At 37.4% G+C, this 14855-nt stretch overlaps 1 protein-coding gene across 2 annotated transcripts in view; it reads right to left on the bottom strand.

The window, feature by feature from the left end:
* Positions 1 to 14855, bottom strand: part of LOC127637919 (NEDD4-like E3 ubiquitin-protein ligase WWP2) — an 86920-nt gene that overhangs the window by 55507 nt on the left and 16558 nt on the right. For both annotated transcript variants that reach the window (XM_052119169.1, XM_052119170.1), the window contains exons 3-4: positions 12128 to 12284; positions 11127 to 11248 (exon numbers count right to left, since the gene is read on the bottom strand). In XM_052119169.1, the coding sequence (XP_051975129.1) occupies positions 11127 to 11248; positions 12128 to 12284 (279 nt within the window). The remainder of the gene's footprint in view (positions 1 to 11126; positions 11249 to 12127; positions 12285 to 14855) is intronic.

Here is a 14855-nt window from a genome sequence, read left to right as displayed (position 1 = left end):
TAAATAGATAAAGACCATTAGATAGATAGAGACAGTGTGACCAGTGTAGTCTGATTCCCAAATTAATGACTCTAATGAGCCAGTTCTTTTGAATCTAAAATGTGAAACATACAGTGTGACCAGTGTAGTCTGATTCCCAAATTAATGACTCTAATGAGCCGGTTCTTTTGAATCTACAATGTGAAACTTACAGTGTGACCAGTTTAGTCTGATTCCCAAATGAATGACTCTAATGAGCCGGTTCTTTTGAATCTACAATGTGAAACATACAGTGTGACCAGTGTAGTCTGATTCCCAAATTAATGACTCTAATGAGCCAGTTCTTTTGAATCTAAAATGTGAAACATACAGTGTGACCAGTGTAGTCTGATTCCCAAATTAATGACTCTAATGAGCCGGTTCTTTTGAATCTACAATGTGAAACTTACAGTGTGACCAGTTTAGTCTGATTCCCAAATGAATGACTCTAATGAGCCGGTTCTTTTGAATCTAAAATGTGAAACATACAGTGTGACCAGTGTAGTCTGATTCCCAAATTAATGACTCTAATGAGCCGGTTCTTTTGAATCTACAATGTGAAACATACAGTGTGACCAGTGTAGTCTGATTCCCAAATTAATGACTCTAATGAGCCGGTTCTTTTGAATCTACAGTGTGAAACATACAGTGTGACCAGTGTAGTCTGATTCCCAAATTAATGACTCTAATGAGCCGGTTCTTTTGAATCTACAATGTGAAACATACAGTGTGACCAGTGTAGTCTGATTCCCAAATTAATGACTCTAATGAGCCGGTTCTTTTGAATCTACAATGTGAAACTTACAGTGTGACCAGTTTAGTCTGATTCCCAAATGAATGACTCTAATGAGCCAGTTCTTTTGAATCTACAGTGTGAAACATACAGTGTGACCAGTGTAGTCTGATTCCCAAATGAATGACTCTAATGAGCCGGTTCTACAGTGTAGTGTTAAAAAAGTTTAACTTAGTTGCTAGATAGATAGATAGATAGATAGATAGATAGATAGATAGATAGATAGATAGATAGATATTTACCCTTAGATATATAGAGAGATAGATATAGATAGATAGATATTTATCCTCAGATAGATAGATAGATAGATAGATAGAGAGAGAGATAGATATTTACCCTCAGATAGATAGATAGATAGATAGATAGATATTGACCCTCAGATAGATGCTAGCACGTTTTTAGCATGTTTTAGCGTGTGGCTAGGAAGATTTTAGGTCATTACTTTTTGGCTGCTTTATAAAAGAAATCCTCTGAGGGAGAGAGAGAGGGAGAGATGCAGGGCTGACAGGCCCTTTTTGTCTGTGTGTGTGAAAATGTCAGTTAGAATTTGAATTTCTGAACATTCCGCAATGTTAAGTCAATGGGAGTTTTTTCCGAGTTTGATCGTCATTTTTAGGAAAACCGTAAGTCCGATCAGTTAGAAAAGATATAGCACACTATTCGGAATTAGTTTGAAGGTCTGTGCCGAGTTTGGTGCCTGTAGCTTAAAAGCTCTAGGAGGAGTTAGATATAGAAATTTCAGAGTAAGAAGAATAATAATAACTAGAAAAAGTTCGTCGAGACAAACTTTAAGTTGGCTTGTGAAAGTTTGGACCAGAAAGTTTGAAGAAGTTTAAAGTAGTTTGAAGTTTAAAGTAGTTTGAAGTTTAAAGTAGTTTGTAGTTTAAACGTAGTTTAAAGTTTAAATAGTAGTTTAAAGTAGTTTGTAGTTTAAGTTAGTTTAAAGTTTAAAGTAGTTTGTAGTTTAAAGTCGTTTAAAGTTTAACTTAGTTGCTAGATAGACAGATAGATAGATAGACACTCAGATAGATAGTTAGATAGAGAGATAGATAGATAGATATTTACCCTCAGATAGATAGATAGATATTTACCCTCAGATAGATAGATAAATAGATAGAGAGAGAGAGATAGATATTTACCCTCAGATAGATAGATAGATATATATATTGACCCTCAGATAGATAGATAGATAGATAGACAGACAGATAGATGCTAGCACGTTTTTAGAATTTTTTAGCACTTCGCTAGGCGATTCTAGCACGTTTTTAGCATTTTTTAGCACTTCGCTAGGCGATGCTAGCATGTGTTAGCATGATGCTAGCACATTTTTAGAATGATTTAGCACTTCGCTAGGCGATGCTAGCATGTGTTAGCATGATGCTAGCACGTTTTTAGCATTTTTTAGCACTTCGCTAGGCGATGCTAAGCATGTGTTAAGCATGATGCTAACACGCTTTTAAGCATGTTTTAACGACTTCGCTAGGCGATGCTAACATGTGTTAACATGATGCTAAGCACGCTTTTAGCATGTTTTAAGCACTTCGCTAGGCGATGCTAAGATGTGTTAAGCATGATGCTAAGACGCTTTTAAGCATGTTTTAAGACTTCGCTAGGCGATGCTAGCATGTGTTAAGCATGATGCTAACACGTTTTTAGCATGTTTTAAGCACTTCGCTAGGCGATGCTAAGCATGTGTTAAGCATGATGCTAAGAAGTTTTTAGCATTTTTAACACCTCGCTAGGCGATGCTAAGCATGTGTTAAGCATGATGCTAAGACGCTTTTAGCATGTTTTAGCACTTCGCTAGGCGATGCTAAGCATGTGTTAAGATGATGCTAAGACGCTTTTAGCATGTTTTAACACTTCGCTAGGCGATGCTAACATGTGTTAAGCATGATGCTATTACGTTTTTAAGCATGTTTTAAGCACTTTGCTAGGCGATGCTAAGCATGTGTTAAGCATGATGCTAAGACGTTTTTACCATGTTTTAAGCACTTCGCTAGGCGATGCTAAGCATGTGTTAAGCATGATGCTAAGACGCTTTTAGCATGTTTTAAGCACTTCGCTAGGCGATGTTAGCATGTGTTAAGCATGATGCTAAGACGCTTTTAAGCATGTTTTAACGACTTCGCTAGGTGATGCTAAGCATGTGTTAGCGATGATGCTAAGACGCTTTTAGCATGTTTTAGCACTTCGCTAGGCGATGTTAAGCATGTGTTAAGCATGATGCTAAGCACGTTTTTAGCATTTTTTAGCACTTCGCTAGGCGATGCTAAGACGTTTTTAGCATGTTTTAAGCACTTCGCTAGGCGATTTTAGCATGATGCTAAGCACATTTTTAGCTTGTTTTAAGCACTTCGCTAGTCAATGCTAGCATGTGTTAGCATGATGCTAAGCACGTTTTTAGCATGTTTTAGCGTGTGGCTATGAAGATTTTAGGTCATTACTTTTTGGCTGGTTGATAAAAGAAATCCTCTGAGGGAGAGAGAGAGGGAGAGATGCAGGGCTGACAGGCCCTTTTTGTCTGTGTGTGTGAAAATGTCAGTTGGAATTTGAATTTCTGAACATTCCGCAATGTTAAGTCAATGGGAGTTTTTTCCGAGTTTGATCGTCATTTTTAGGAAAACCGTAAGTCCGATCAGTTAGAAAAGATATAGCACACTATTCGGGATTAGTCTGAAGGTCTGTGCCGAGTTTGGTGCCTGTAGCTTAAAAGCTCTAGGAGGAGTAGCGTATAGAAATTTCTGAGTAAGAATAATAATAATAATAATAAGTTTAAATAGGATTTCAGTAAGTTGGCTTTCACAAGCCAACTTAACTAGAAAAAGTTCGTCGAGACAAACTTTAAGTTGGCTTGTGAAAGTTTGGACCAGAAAGTTTGAAGAAGTTTAAAGTAGTTTGAAGTTTAAAGTAGTTTGAAGTTTAAAGTAGTTTGTAGTTTAAATTAGTTTAAAGTTTAAAGTAGTTTGTAGTTTAAACGAGTTTAAAGTTTAAAGTAGTTTGAAGTTTAAAGTAGTTTATAGTTTAAACGAGTTTAAAGTTTAAATTAGTTTGTAGTTTAAATTAGTTTAAAGTTTAAAGTAGTTTGTAGTTTAAAGTAGTTTAAAGTTTAACTTAGTTGCTAGATAGACAGATAGATAGATAGACACTCAGATAGATAGTTAGATAGAGAGATAGATAGATAGATATTTACCCTCAGATAGATAGATAGATATAGATAGATAGATATTTACCCTCAGATAGATAGATAAATAGATAGAGAGAGAGAGATAGATATTTACCCTCAGATAGATAGATAGATAGATATATATTGACCCTCAGATAGATAGATAGATAGATAGACAGACAGATAGATGCTAGCACGTTTTTAGAATTTTTTAGCACTTCGCTAGGCGATGCTAGCACATTTTTAGCATTTTTTAGCACTTCGCTAGGCGATGCTAGCATGTGTTAGCATGATGCTAGCACGTTTTTTGCATTTTTTAGCACTTCGCTAGGCGATGCTAGCATGTGTTAGCATGATGCTAAGCACGTTTTTAGCATTTTTTAGCACTTCGCTAGGCGATGCTAAGCATGTGTTAAGCATGATGCTTAGCAAGTTTTTAGCATTTTTTAACACTTCGCTAGGCGATGCTAAGCATGTGTTAAGCATGATGCTTAAGACGTTTTTAGCATTTTTTAGCACTTCGCTAGGCGATGCTAAGCATGTGTTAAAATGATGCTAAGCACGTTTTAAGCATGTTTTAACACTTCGCTAGGCGATGCTAACATGTGTTAAGCATGATGCTATGTACGTTTTTAGCATGTTTTAAGCACTTTGCTAGGCGATGCTAAGCATGTGTTAAGCATGATGCTATAGACGTTTTTACCATGTTTTAAGCACTTCGCTAGGCGATGCTAAGCATGTGTTAAGCATGATGCTAAGCACGTTTTTAGCATGTTTTAAGCACTTCGCTAGGCGATGTTAAGCATGTGTTAAGCATGATGCTAAGACGTTTTTAGCATGTTTTAAGCACTTCGCTAGGTGATGCTAAGCATGTGTTAAGCATGATGCTAAGACGTTTTTAGCATGTTTTAAGCACTTCGCTAGGCGATGTTAGCATGTGTTAGCATGATGCTTAGCATGACGTTTTAAGCATGTTTTAACGACTTCGCTAGGCGATGCTAAGACGTTTTTAGCATGTTTTAGCACTTCGCTAGGCGATTTTAGCATGATGCTAGCACATTTTTAGCTTGTTTTAGCACTTCGCTAGTCAATGCTAGCATGTGTTAAGCATGATGCTAAGCACGTTTTTAGCATGTTTTAGCGTGTGGCTATGAAGATTTTAGGTCATTACTTTTTGGCTGGTTGATAAAAGAAATCCTCTGATGGAGAGAGAGAGGGAGAGATGCAGGGCTGACAGGCCCTTTTTGTCTGTGTGTGTGAAAATGTCAGTTGGAATTTGAATTTCTGAACATTCCGCAATGTTAAGTCAATGGGAGTTTTTTCCGAGTTTGATCGTCATTTTTAGGAAAACCGTAAGTCCGATCAGTTAGAAAAGATATAGCACACTATTCGGGATTAGTCTGAAGGTCTGTGCCGAGTTTGGTGCCTGTAGCTTAAAAGCTCTAGGAGGAGTAGCGTATAGAAATTTCTGAGTAAGAAGAATAATAATAATAATAATAAGTTTAAATAGGATTTCAGTAAGTTGGCTTTCACAAGCCAACTTAATAATAATAAGTTTAAATAGGATTTCAGTAAGTTGGCTTTCACAAGCCAACTTAATAATCACAAGCCAACTTAACTAGAAAAAAAAGTTCGTCGAGACAAACTTTAAGTTGGCTTGTGAAAGTTTGGACCAGAAAGTTTGAAGAAGTTTAAAGTAGTTTGAAGTTTAAATTAGTTTAAATTAGTTTAAAGTTTAAAGTAGTTTATAGTTTAAATTAGTTTGTAGTTTAAATTAGTTTGAAGTATAAATTAGTTTGTAGTTTAAATTAGTTTGAAGTTTAAATTAGTTTAAAGTAGTTTATAGTTTAAAGTAGTTTATAGTTTAAATGAGTTTAGTTTAAATTAGTTTAAAGTTTAACTTAGTTGCTAGATAGATAGATAGATAGATAGATAGATAGATAGACAGACACTCAGATAGATAGAGAGATAGATAGATATTTACCCTCAGATAGATAGATAGATAGATCAATAGATAGATAGACATTGACCCTCAGATAGATAGATAGACAACAGACAGACAGAGAGACAGATAGATAGATAGATAGATAGATAGATAGATAGATAGATAGATAGATAGATATTGACCCTCAGATAGATAGATAGATAGATAGATAGATAGATAGATGGATTGATTGATTGATTGATTGATTGATTGATCGATACTTGCTACCCTGAGTCCCAAGAACAAAGCCAGAAGTCTTTATGTTGTTCAGTTGCAGAGATATGTGATTTGTTACTCGGTTGCTAGGGTAACCCCATCTGGTTGTTAGGCAGTCACCATAGTGATACTTATCAAGTGTTCTTGACATCCTGATTGAAATAAACCAACCCAGAACTCTCTACGATTTTCTGGTCCAGGGATATGTGATTTGTTACTCGGTTGCTAGGGTAACCCAATGTGGTTGCTAGACAGTTACCATAGTGATACATATCAAGTCTCATTGACATCCTGATTGAAATAAATCAACCCAGAAGTCTCTATGATTTTCTGGTGCAGAGATATTTTATTTGTTACTCGGTTGCTAGGGTAACCCCATCTGGTTGCTAGGCAGTTACCTTAGTGATACTAATGAAGTGTCCTTGCCATCCTGATTGAAATAAGTCAATCCGAAGTCTCTACGTTTTTCTGATGCAGAGATATGTGATTTGTTACTCGGTTGCTAAGGTAACCCCATGTGGTTGCTAGGCAGTTACCATAGTGATACTTATCAAGTCTCCTTGCCATCCTGATTGAAATAAATCAACCCAGAAGTCTCTCTGATTTTCTGGTGCAGAGATATGTGATTTGTTACTCGGTTGCTAGGGTAACCCCATGTGGTTGCTAGGCAGTTACCATAGTGATACTAATGAAGTCTCCTTGCCATCCTGATTGAAATAAATCAACCCTGAAGTCTCTCTGATTTTCTGGTGCAGAGATATGTGATTTGTTACTCGGTTGCTAGGGTAACCCCATGTGGTTGCTAGGCAGTTACCATAGTGATACTTATCAAGTCTCCTTGCCATCCTGATTGAAATAAATGAACCCAGAAGTCTCTCTGATTATCTGGTGCAGAGATATGTGATTTGTTACTTGGTTGCTAGGGTAACCACATCTGGTTGCTAGGCAGTTACCATAGTGATACTAATGAAGTCTCTTTGCCATCCTGATTGAAATAAGTCAATCCGGAAGTCTCTACGTTTTTCTGATGCAGAGATAAGTGATTTGTTACTCGGTTGCTAAGGTAACCCCATGTGGTTGCTAGGCAGTTACCATAGTGATACTTATCAAGTCTCCTTGCCATCCTGATTGAAATAAATGAACCCAGAAGTCTCTCTGATTTTCTGGTGCAGAGATATAGTTATTGCTAAACGGTTGCTAGGGTACTCTGTTTAGTTGCTAGGAGTGGCTTGACCATTGCCAATCATGAAACTCCAAAGGCTGCTTGTCAGTATGAATGATATAAACCAACTCCCATGCCTCTGTGACATTCAGAATGGAAGATATCCCTCTATGGATTTTGGTTGTTAAGGTGCTCGACAATGGTTGCTAGGGAGGGGCTAGGAAGTGTTGAGGTGATTCATGATTGGCTGTTTGCTGCCCCGAGTCAAACGAGACCACCCTTGTGTTTCTATGACACTTCTATCCAGAGATATCCCTTTGATATCTTTCATTAGAAGTCTATGGGAGTTGTTGCTAAGGTGCTTTAAATTGTTGCTAGGGCGTGGCTTGATAGCTTCACAATGATCCCGAGAGACTGATTGGTCGTCTGAGTAAAATGAGCCCGCCCCTTGTCTCTATGACACTGTGATCCAGAGCTATGTTCAATACAAAATCCAGGGCTGACAGGCCCTTTTTGTCTGTGTGTGTTCCCAAATTAATGACTCTAATGAGCCGGTTCTTTTGACTCTACAGTGTGAAACATAGTGTGACCAGTGTAGTCTGATTCCCAAATTAATGACTCTAATGATCCAGTTCTTTTGACTCTACAATGTGAAACATACAGTGTGACCAGTGTAGTCTGATTCCCAAATTAATGACTCTAATGATCCAGTTCTTTTGACTCTACAATGTGAAACATACAGTGTGACCAGTGTAGTCTGATTCCCAAACTAATGACTCTAATGAGCCAGTTCTTTTGACTCTACAATGTGAAACATACAGTGTGACCAGTGTAGTCTGATTCCCAAATTAATGACTCTAATGAGCCAGTTCTTTTGAATCTACAATGTGAAACATACAGTGTGACCAGTTTAGTCTGATTCCCAAATGAATGACTCTAATGAGCCAGTTCTTTTGAATCTACAATGTGAAACATAGTGTGACCAGTTTAGTCTGATTCCCAAATGAATGACTCTAATGAGCCAGTTCTTTTGAATCTACAATGTGAAACATACAGTGTGACCAGTGTAGTCTGATTCCCAAATGAATGACTCTAATGAGCCAGTTCTTTTGAATCTACAATGTGAAACATACAGTGTGACCAGTGTAGTCTGATTCCCAAATGAATGACTCTAATGAGCCGGTTCTTTTGAATCTACAGTGTGAAACATACAGTGTGACCAGTGTAGTCTGATTCCCAAATGAATGACTCTAATGAGCCAGTTCTACAGTGTAGTGTTAAAAAGTTTAACTTAGTTGCTAGATAGATAGATAGATAGATAGATAGATAGATAGATAGATAGATAGATAGATAGATAGATAGATAGATAGATAGATAGATATTTACCCTTAGATAGATGCTAGCACGTTTTTAGCATGTTTTAGCGTGTGGCTAGGAAGATTTTAGGTCATTACTTTTTGGCTGCTTGATAAAAGAAATCCTCTGAGGGAGAGAGAGAGGAGAGATGCAGGGCTGACAGGCCCTTTTGTCTGTGTGTGTGAAAATGTCAGTTGGAATTTGAATTTCTGAACATTCCGCAATGTTAAGTCAATTGGAGTTTTTTCCGAGTTTGATCGCCATTTTTAGGAAAACCGTAAGTCCGATCAGTTAGAAAAGATATAGCAACTCGAGTCAGAACAGTTTGAGTGTCTGAGCCGAGTTTGGAGTATGTGGAGTTAAAGCTCTAGGAGGAGTTAGATATAGAAATTTCACCGCTAAGAAGAATAAGCGGAATAATAATAAGTTTAAGTAGGATTTCAGTAAGTTGGCTTTCACAAGCCAACTTAATAATAATAATAATAATAATAATAAGTTTAAATAGGATTTCAGTAAGTTGGCTTTCACAAGCCAACTTAATAATAATAATAATAATAAGTTTAAATAGGATTTCAGTAAGTTGGCTCTCACAAGCCAACTTAATAATACGTATGTGAGATTACAATAGTGATGCTTTGCAAGCACCACTAATAATAAGTATGTGAGATTACAATAGTGATGCTTTGCAAGCACCACTAATAATAAGTATGGCGAATAACAATAGTGATGCCTTGCCTTTGGCAAGCACCACTAATAAGTATGGCGAATAACAATAGTGATGCCTTGCCTTTGGCAAGCACCACTAAATAAGTATGTGAGATTACAATAGTGATGCTTTGCAAGCACCACTAATAATAAGTATGTGAGATTACAATAGTGATGCTTTGCAAGCACCACTAAAAATAAGTATGTGAGATTACAATAGTGATGCTTTGCAAGCACCACTAATAATAAGTATGTGAGATTACAATAGTGATGCTTTGCAAGCACCACTAATAAGAATCGGAATAATAATAAGTTTAAGTAGGATTTCAGTAAGTTGGCTCTCACAAGCCAACTTAATTATTTATTTCAGCTTTTATTTCTTTCATCACATTTCCAGTGGGTCAGAAGTTTACATACTTTATTAGTATTTGGTAAAACTTTGGGAAGTCTTCCACAAGCATCTCGCAATAAGTTTCTGGAATTATGGCCCATTCCTCCAGACAGAACTGGTGTAACTGAGTCAGGTTTGTAGAACACAAATTTTCTATCAGATTGAGGTCAGGACTTTGTGATGGGCGCTCCAATACCTTGACTTTGTTGTCCTTAAGCCATTTTGCCACAACTGTGGAGGTATGCTTGTCCATTTGGAAGACCCATTTGCGACAAGCTTTAACTTCCTGGCTGATGTCTTGATATGTTGCTTCAATATATCCACATCATTTTCCTTCCTCATGTTGTCATCTATTTTTGTGAACCCCAAAACATGATGCTGCCACCCCCATGCTTCACAGTTGGGATGGTGTTCTTCAGCTTGCAAGCCTCACCATTTTTCCTTCAAACATAATGATGGTCATAATGGAAAAAAGTTAAACTTTTGTTTCATCAGACCAAAGGAATTTCTCCAAAAAGTAAGATCTTTGTCCCCATGTGCACTTGCAAACTGTAGTCAAAACGATAGTTTTTATTGCGGTTTTGGAGCAAGTAGGCCTTAAAATACATCCACAGGTACACCTCCAATTCAGTACACCTCCTATCAGAAGCTAATTGACAAATTGTCAAAAGGCTTGACATCATTTTCTGGAATTTTCCAAGCTGCTTAAAGGCAGTTAACTTAGTGAATGTAAACTTCTGACCCACTAGAATTGTGATATAGTCAATTAAAAGTGAAACAATCTGTCTGTAAACAGTTGTTGGAAAAATTACTTGTGTCATGCATAAAGTAAATGTCCTAAACGACTTGCCAAAACTATAGTTTTCTAATATGAAATCTGTGGAGTGGTAAAAAAAATGAGTTTTAATGACCCGTGTAAATTCTGACTTCAACTGTATACTTGCAGCAGCCAAACATATTTGGAATATTGCAAAAGTGAAATTTAAAAAAGTAAAATCAGCGCACGGAAGCAAACAGAACCGAACTTGGAGCACATCTGTTACTCGGCACAGAACCGCTCTGAAAACACTGTAATAATGCACTAACACAGTACAGCACAGCCTCTTCTACTTTACTGCTTCATCAAAACATGATCTGTTTTGTGTTTCATCTTAATATTACTGGTTTTATTGTCCTATTCAAAGGTCTAATATCACTGGCATTGATTTGAACCCTTATGAGCAAAAGCTGCAGCCTCAATACAGGTTTGTGGAGTTTCATAATCCATTGAACATAACAGAGACTCTTCTGTTCGTGCGCGCGCGTGTGTGTGTGTGTGTGCGTGCGTGCACTTACTCTTGCCATCGTGTGTTCGTAGAGTGTCCAGTAAGTCAATAGTGGCGCTGCCTAAAAGCTCCTTCCTCAAAGTGTGACAACTCCACAACCTCAGGTCTAAACGACTCTGAGGAGTCACATTCCTGTGGAAAAAAAATATTAATCTTACAGAAGCCTTCATGCAGATGTATAACTGTTTAACCTCGCATTAGTTCTTACAGTAATATCTGTATCTTTCATAACGCAAACATGTTTGAGTAGAGATTTTCAGAAAAATTTCACAAATATTAAATAAATGTCTTTGCACTCTTAGTGTGAAGAAACCAAGGGTAAAACAACTAAGATTGATAGAAGGAACAGACCGATTGATTGATTGCAAGGGGAACGTTTTTGTTTCCTTGAAATCAGTAATACATTATAAAATAGCTGTGTATCATGTCGAAGGCTGTTGCTAGGTAGGACGTGTAGAATGTGGTATACTGAGTGTCCTCAACTTGGAATTATATTAGTTTAAATGAAACAATCTCTGTAGGACAAACGGAAACGGAACGTAATATGGTTGCTATGACAGCACACATGTCTAGCGCTCAGCCTGCACGAGCGCTCTGAAGGGAATCTCTGAGGTAAGCTTTAACAATGTAAAGGGGAAAAGAAAACGGATTATGTGGCTGTACATTTATATTTTATAATACTATATTTGACTTTTATTTTAAAGTATTATTATTTTCAATTGTTTATACACCCATCCACTCTGATACACCGTTTTTCAAAGATATTTTGTTCGTTTACACAAAGAAATGTGGGTTGTGAGTACCCATGAAGTATACACCTCAAGCATCCTCCGAATTCCAGTGAAAAAAGGTGGCATTTGAAGGCTGCATTCTGAGTGTCCTACCTGCATTTCTGAAACGAGAAAGTCTCGACGATGACATATGCAACCTTCAAATGCGACCTCCAGAGCGTGCAGCCTTCGAATCGAGACACAGCTATAATGCCATATTGGCAACTAGGAGCTGTCTTACAGGGTGAGGTCCTCATTCCACTGCAACTCGAGATGTCCCGTGCATTTGCCTGTTTTTTTTGTTTCACTGGTCAAACCGTCAGCAGTCACCTCCACAAACGAACTCAAACGAGAGTGACGACTTGGCAGCTTCGGAGACTGAGGCTTAGCTGACAACACTAAGAGAAAAGAGTAGAATAGAATTACAACACACAACCAAACACAAAATTCATTAGCACAGAAAACAGAAAAGAACAGAATTAGATCACAGTAGATTACAATAAAAATATAATAAAATACAACACCGAATAGAATAAAAACATGAGTAACAATCAAACTTCAGGCAGGAAGTGCGTCATTGTTTACAAGAAGGAGCGCTTTACAGAAGTTGAATTGTCTTTGCTGTAGATTTGTATTTGTAGAAGTGTATTGTTCAAAATAGTCATTTGCTGTGTGTATTCTGAATGCTTCAACCTTCAGAAACCCCAAAGAAAAAAATACGCCGGGAAAAATCTAAACTTTTCATTGATTGCCTCTACATCATGAGCGATTGAAGCTCTGGCTTATCCCGCTGAACCTGGATATCAGTACACCCCTACATTCTCTGAAATATTAGGGGGTGTGCAGTAAATATTTTACCCCTGAGGATTTCAGACCACCGAAGAAAGAAAGGGTCGATATCTGAATTCATCGGCAGGAAACATTGTTTACAATGTTTTTTATTATTATTATTATTTGGAAATTATTTCTTATTTTATTTTATATTGTTTTGAAATTGTTTTGTGAATAGCGCTTGGTCTGTGGTCTGTGCAAGTTTCTCTCGTAAACAATGACACGCTTCCTGACTCCTCCTCCACGTGGCACGTGACCTTACCAACGAGGTTATGTCATTCCTCTCATGAGCGCGCATCACAGAGATGTATGGAAGTGAACATTTGTAGATAAAAAGTACAGCATATAAGTATTGTTTTGTTTCTAAAAATAATCAATCGTTTGGGTTCAGAAGAACTTTATTTGTCGACTGATGTCGTTTTAAACATAACTTGTTTAAAGGATGAGGCCAGAAATGAAATCCTAAAAATCTTATATTCTGTTTTGATGAAGAAAGTAACTCTGATACGTCTTGGATGGTCTGAGGGTGAGTAAATTATCAGCAAATTTTCATTTGCTGATAATTTTCATTTTGGGTGAATTATTCCTTGAAATCTGAAGTGTGTCACCTTTTCAGTGTTAAAATATTTCTATCACAACTGAGAGACAACTGTAAGTGAGCTGCTCGTAGGTTCATTTTCTGTAAACACTGTCACTATTAAAATTCCTCTTTGTTTGAGCAACACTTCCAGCCAGACACAACAACATTGACTAAATCAATGGCGTGAGTTGGGCGCAGGACCTTGTTTGTTTGACCAAGGATGGACGTATTCGGAAAGCTGTTTGAAAAGAATGTTGAATTTTGCTGTTCTGTTCAGTGTGCTAGTGGTGCAGAAATTACACACTTCAGGTTTAAAGGTGAAGTATGTAACTTTTTCATTGTTAATATACTTTCTTCTTTCCCAGCTTAATATGCAGCTACAACTATAAGCCATTAATAGGTAAATTTTTTCAAAAACTGTAAACACGGTGTCTCTGTGGCACTACAAAAATCCCTGTGTTTATTTTGAGTGACTCGCTTAGACACACCCAACAATGTTACTCAACCAATGGTGTGAGTTGGGGGCGGGACTACAACCGCAGATGAGAGGCGTATTCAGAAAGCGGTTTTGAAAACATTGTTTATTTTTGTAATTCCATTCGGTGGCGCTAGTGTTGCAGAAATTGCATACTTCCGCTTAAAGACTGCTGACATATCATATATCCAAAGCTCAAGACCAGATACTTCTTCAACTGAGTCAATATTCACTTTTATTACCATGGAATACAAACTAAAATGCACAAAAGCTTTGGCTGATACCCATTTTAACACACACACAAATGAAAACTAAAAGCTGATATTGATATTTTGCCAGAATGAGGTAAAAAAAAAAAGGTTTTAAATAAATAATTACATCTGTTGAACACATGATTTTAAAAACCAATTTTTAAAGTGCTGTAAGTGATTTTTTTCATGGAAAGGTATGCAAAAAATGTTACTACTCCCTGAGAGATATTATGGTAAATGGTCTGCACTTATATATCGCCTTTTTAACCGTAGCGGTATTCAAAGCGCTTTATACTGCGTCTCATTCTCCCATTCACACACACATTCACACACACCAATGATGGCAGAGCTGCCATGCAAGGCACTAGCCTACCATTGGGAGCAACTTGGGGTTCAGTGTCTTGCCCAAGGACACTTCAGCATGTGGAGTCGTGTGGGCCGGGAATTGAACCGTAAACCTGTGATTAGTGGACAACCCGCTCTACCACCTGAGCCACAGCCATCCCAGTATTACTGAAATAAGTGTTGAAAGATAAACAAAAATTTGTCTGCGAGCCGCACACAATGACACTTTCGATCTGTCTATTTTGCGTGTTCTCATAGTTTTGAAGTTGCAGCGAATTATTGAGACTTACTGCCATTTTTATTGTCGTTTATAACAGTTGTCAGTTGAGGGCGCCATTTTGTTGCTGTTGTTTTGAACAACCTTTTCTGCACAATTTCGGTCTCAATAAAGCTAATTTGGTATCTTTGGAGAGCAGGGTTTTATAAAGAGGGGGCGTGGCTCATCCATCGGCTCAGTCTCATTGACATAGAATGGCTAAAATCGTTT

This window comes from Xyrauchen texanus, chromosome 46 (genome assembly GCF_025860055.1).
Source record: "Xyrauchen texanus isolate HMW12.3.18 chromosome 46, RBS_HiC_50CHRs, whole genome shotgun sequence".
Classification (NCBI taxonomy): domain Eukaryota; kingdom Metazoa; phylum Chordata; class Actinopteri; order Cypriniformes; family Catostomidae; genus Xyrauchen; species Xyrauchen texanus.
Note: the sequence above shows the minus strand (reverse complement) of the source record. Positions and strands in the feature narration are given on the sequence as shown.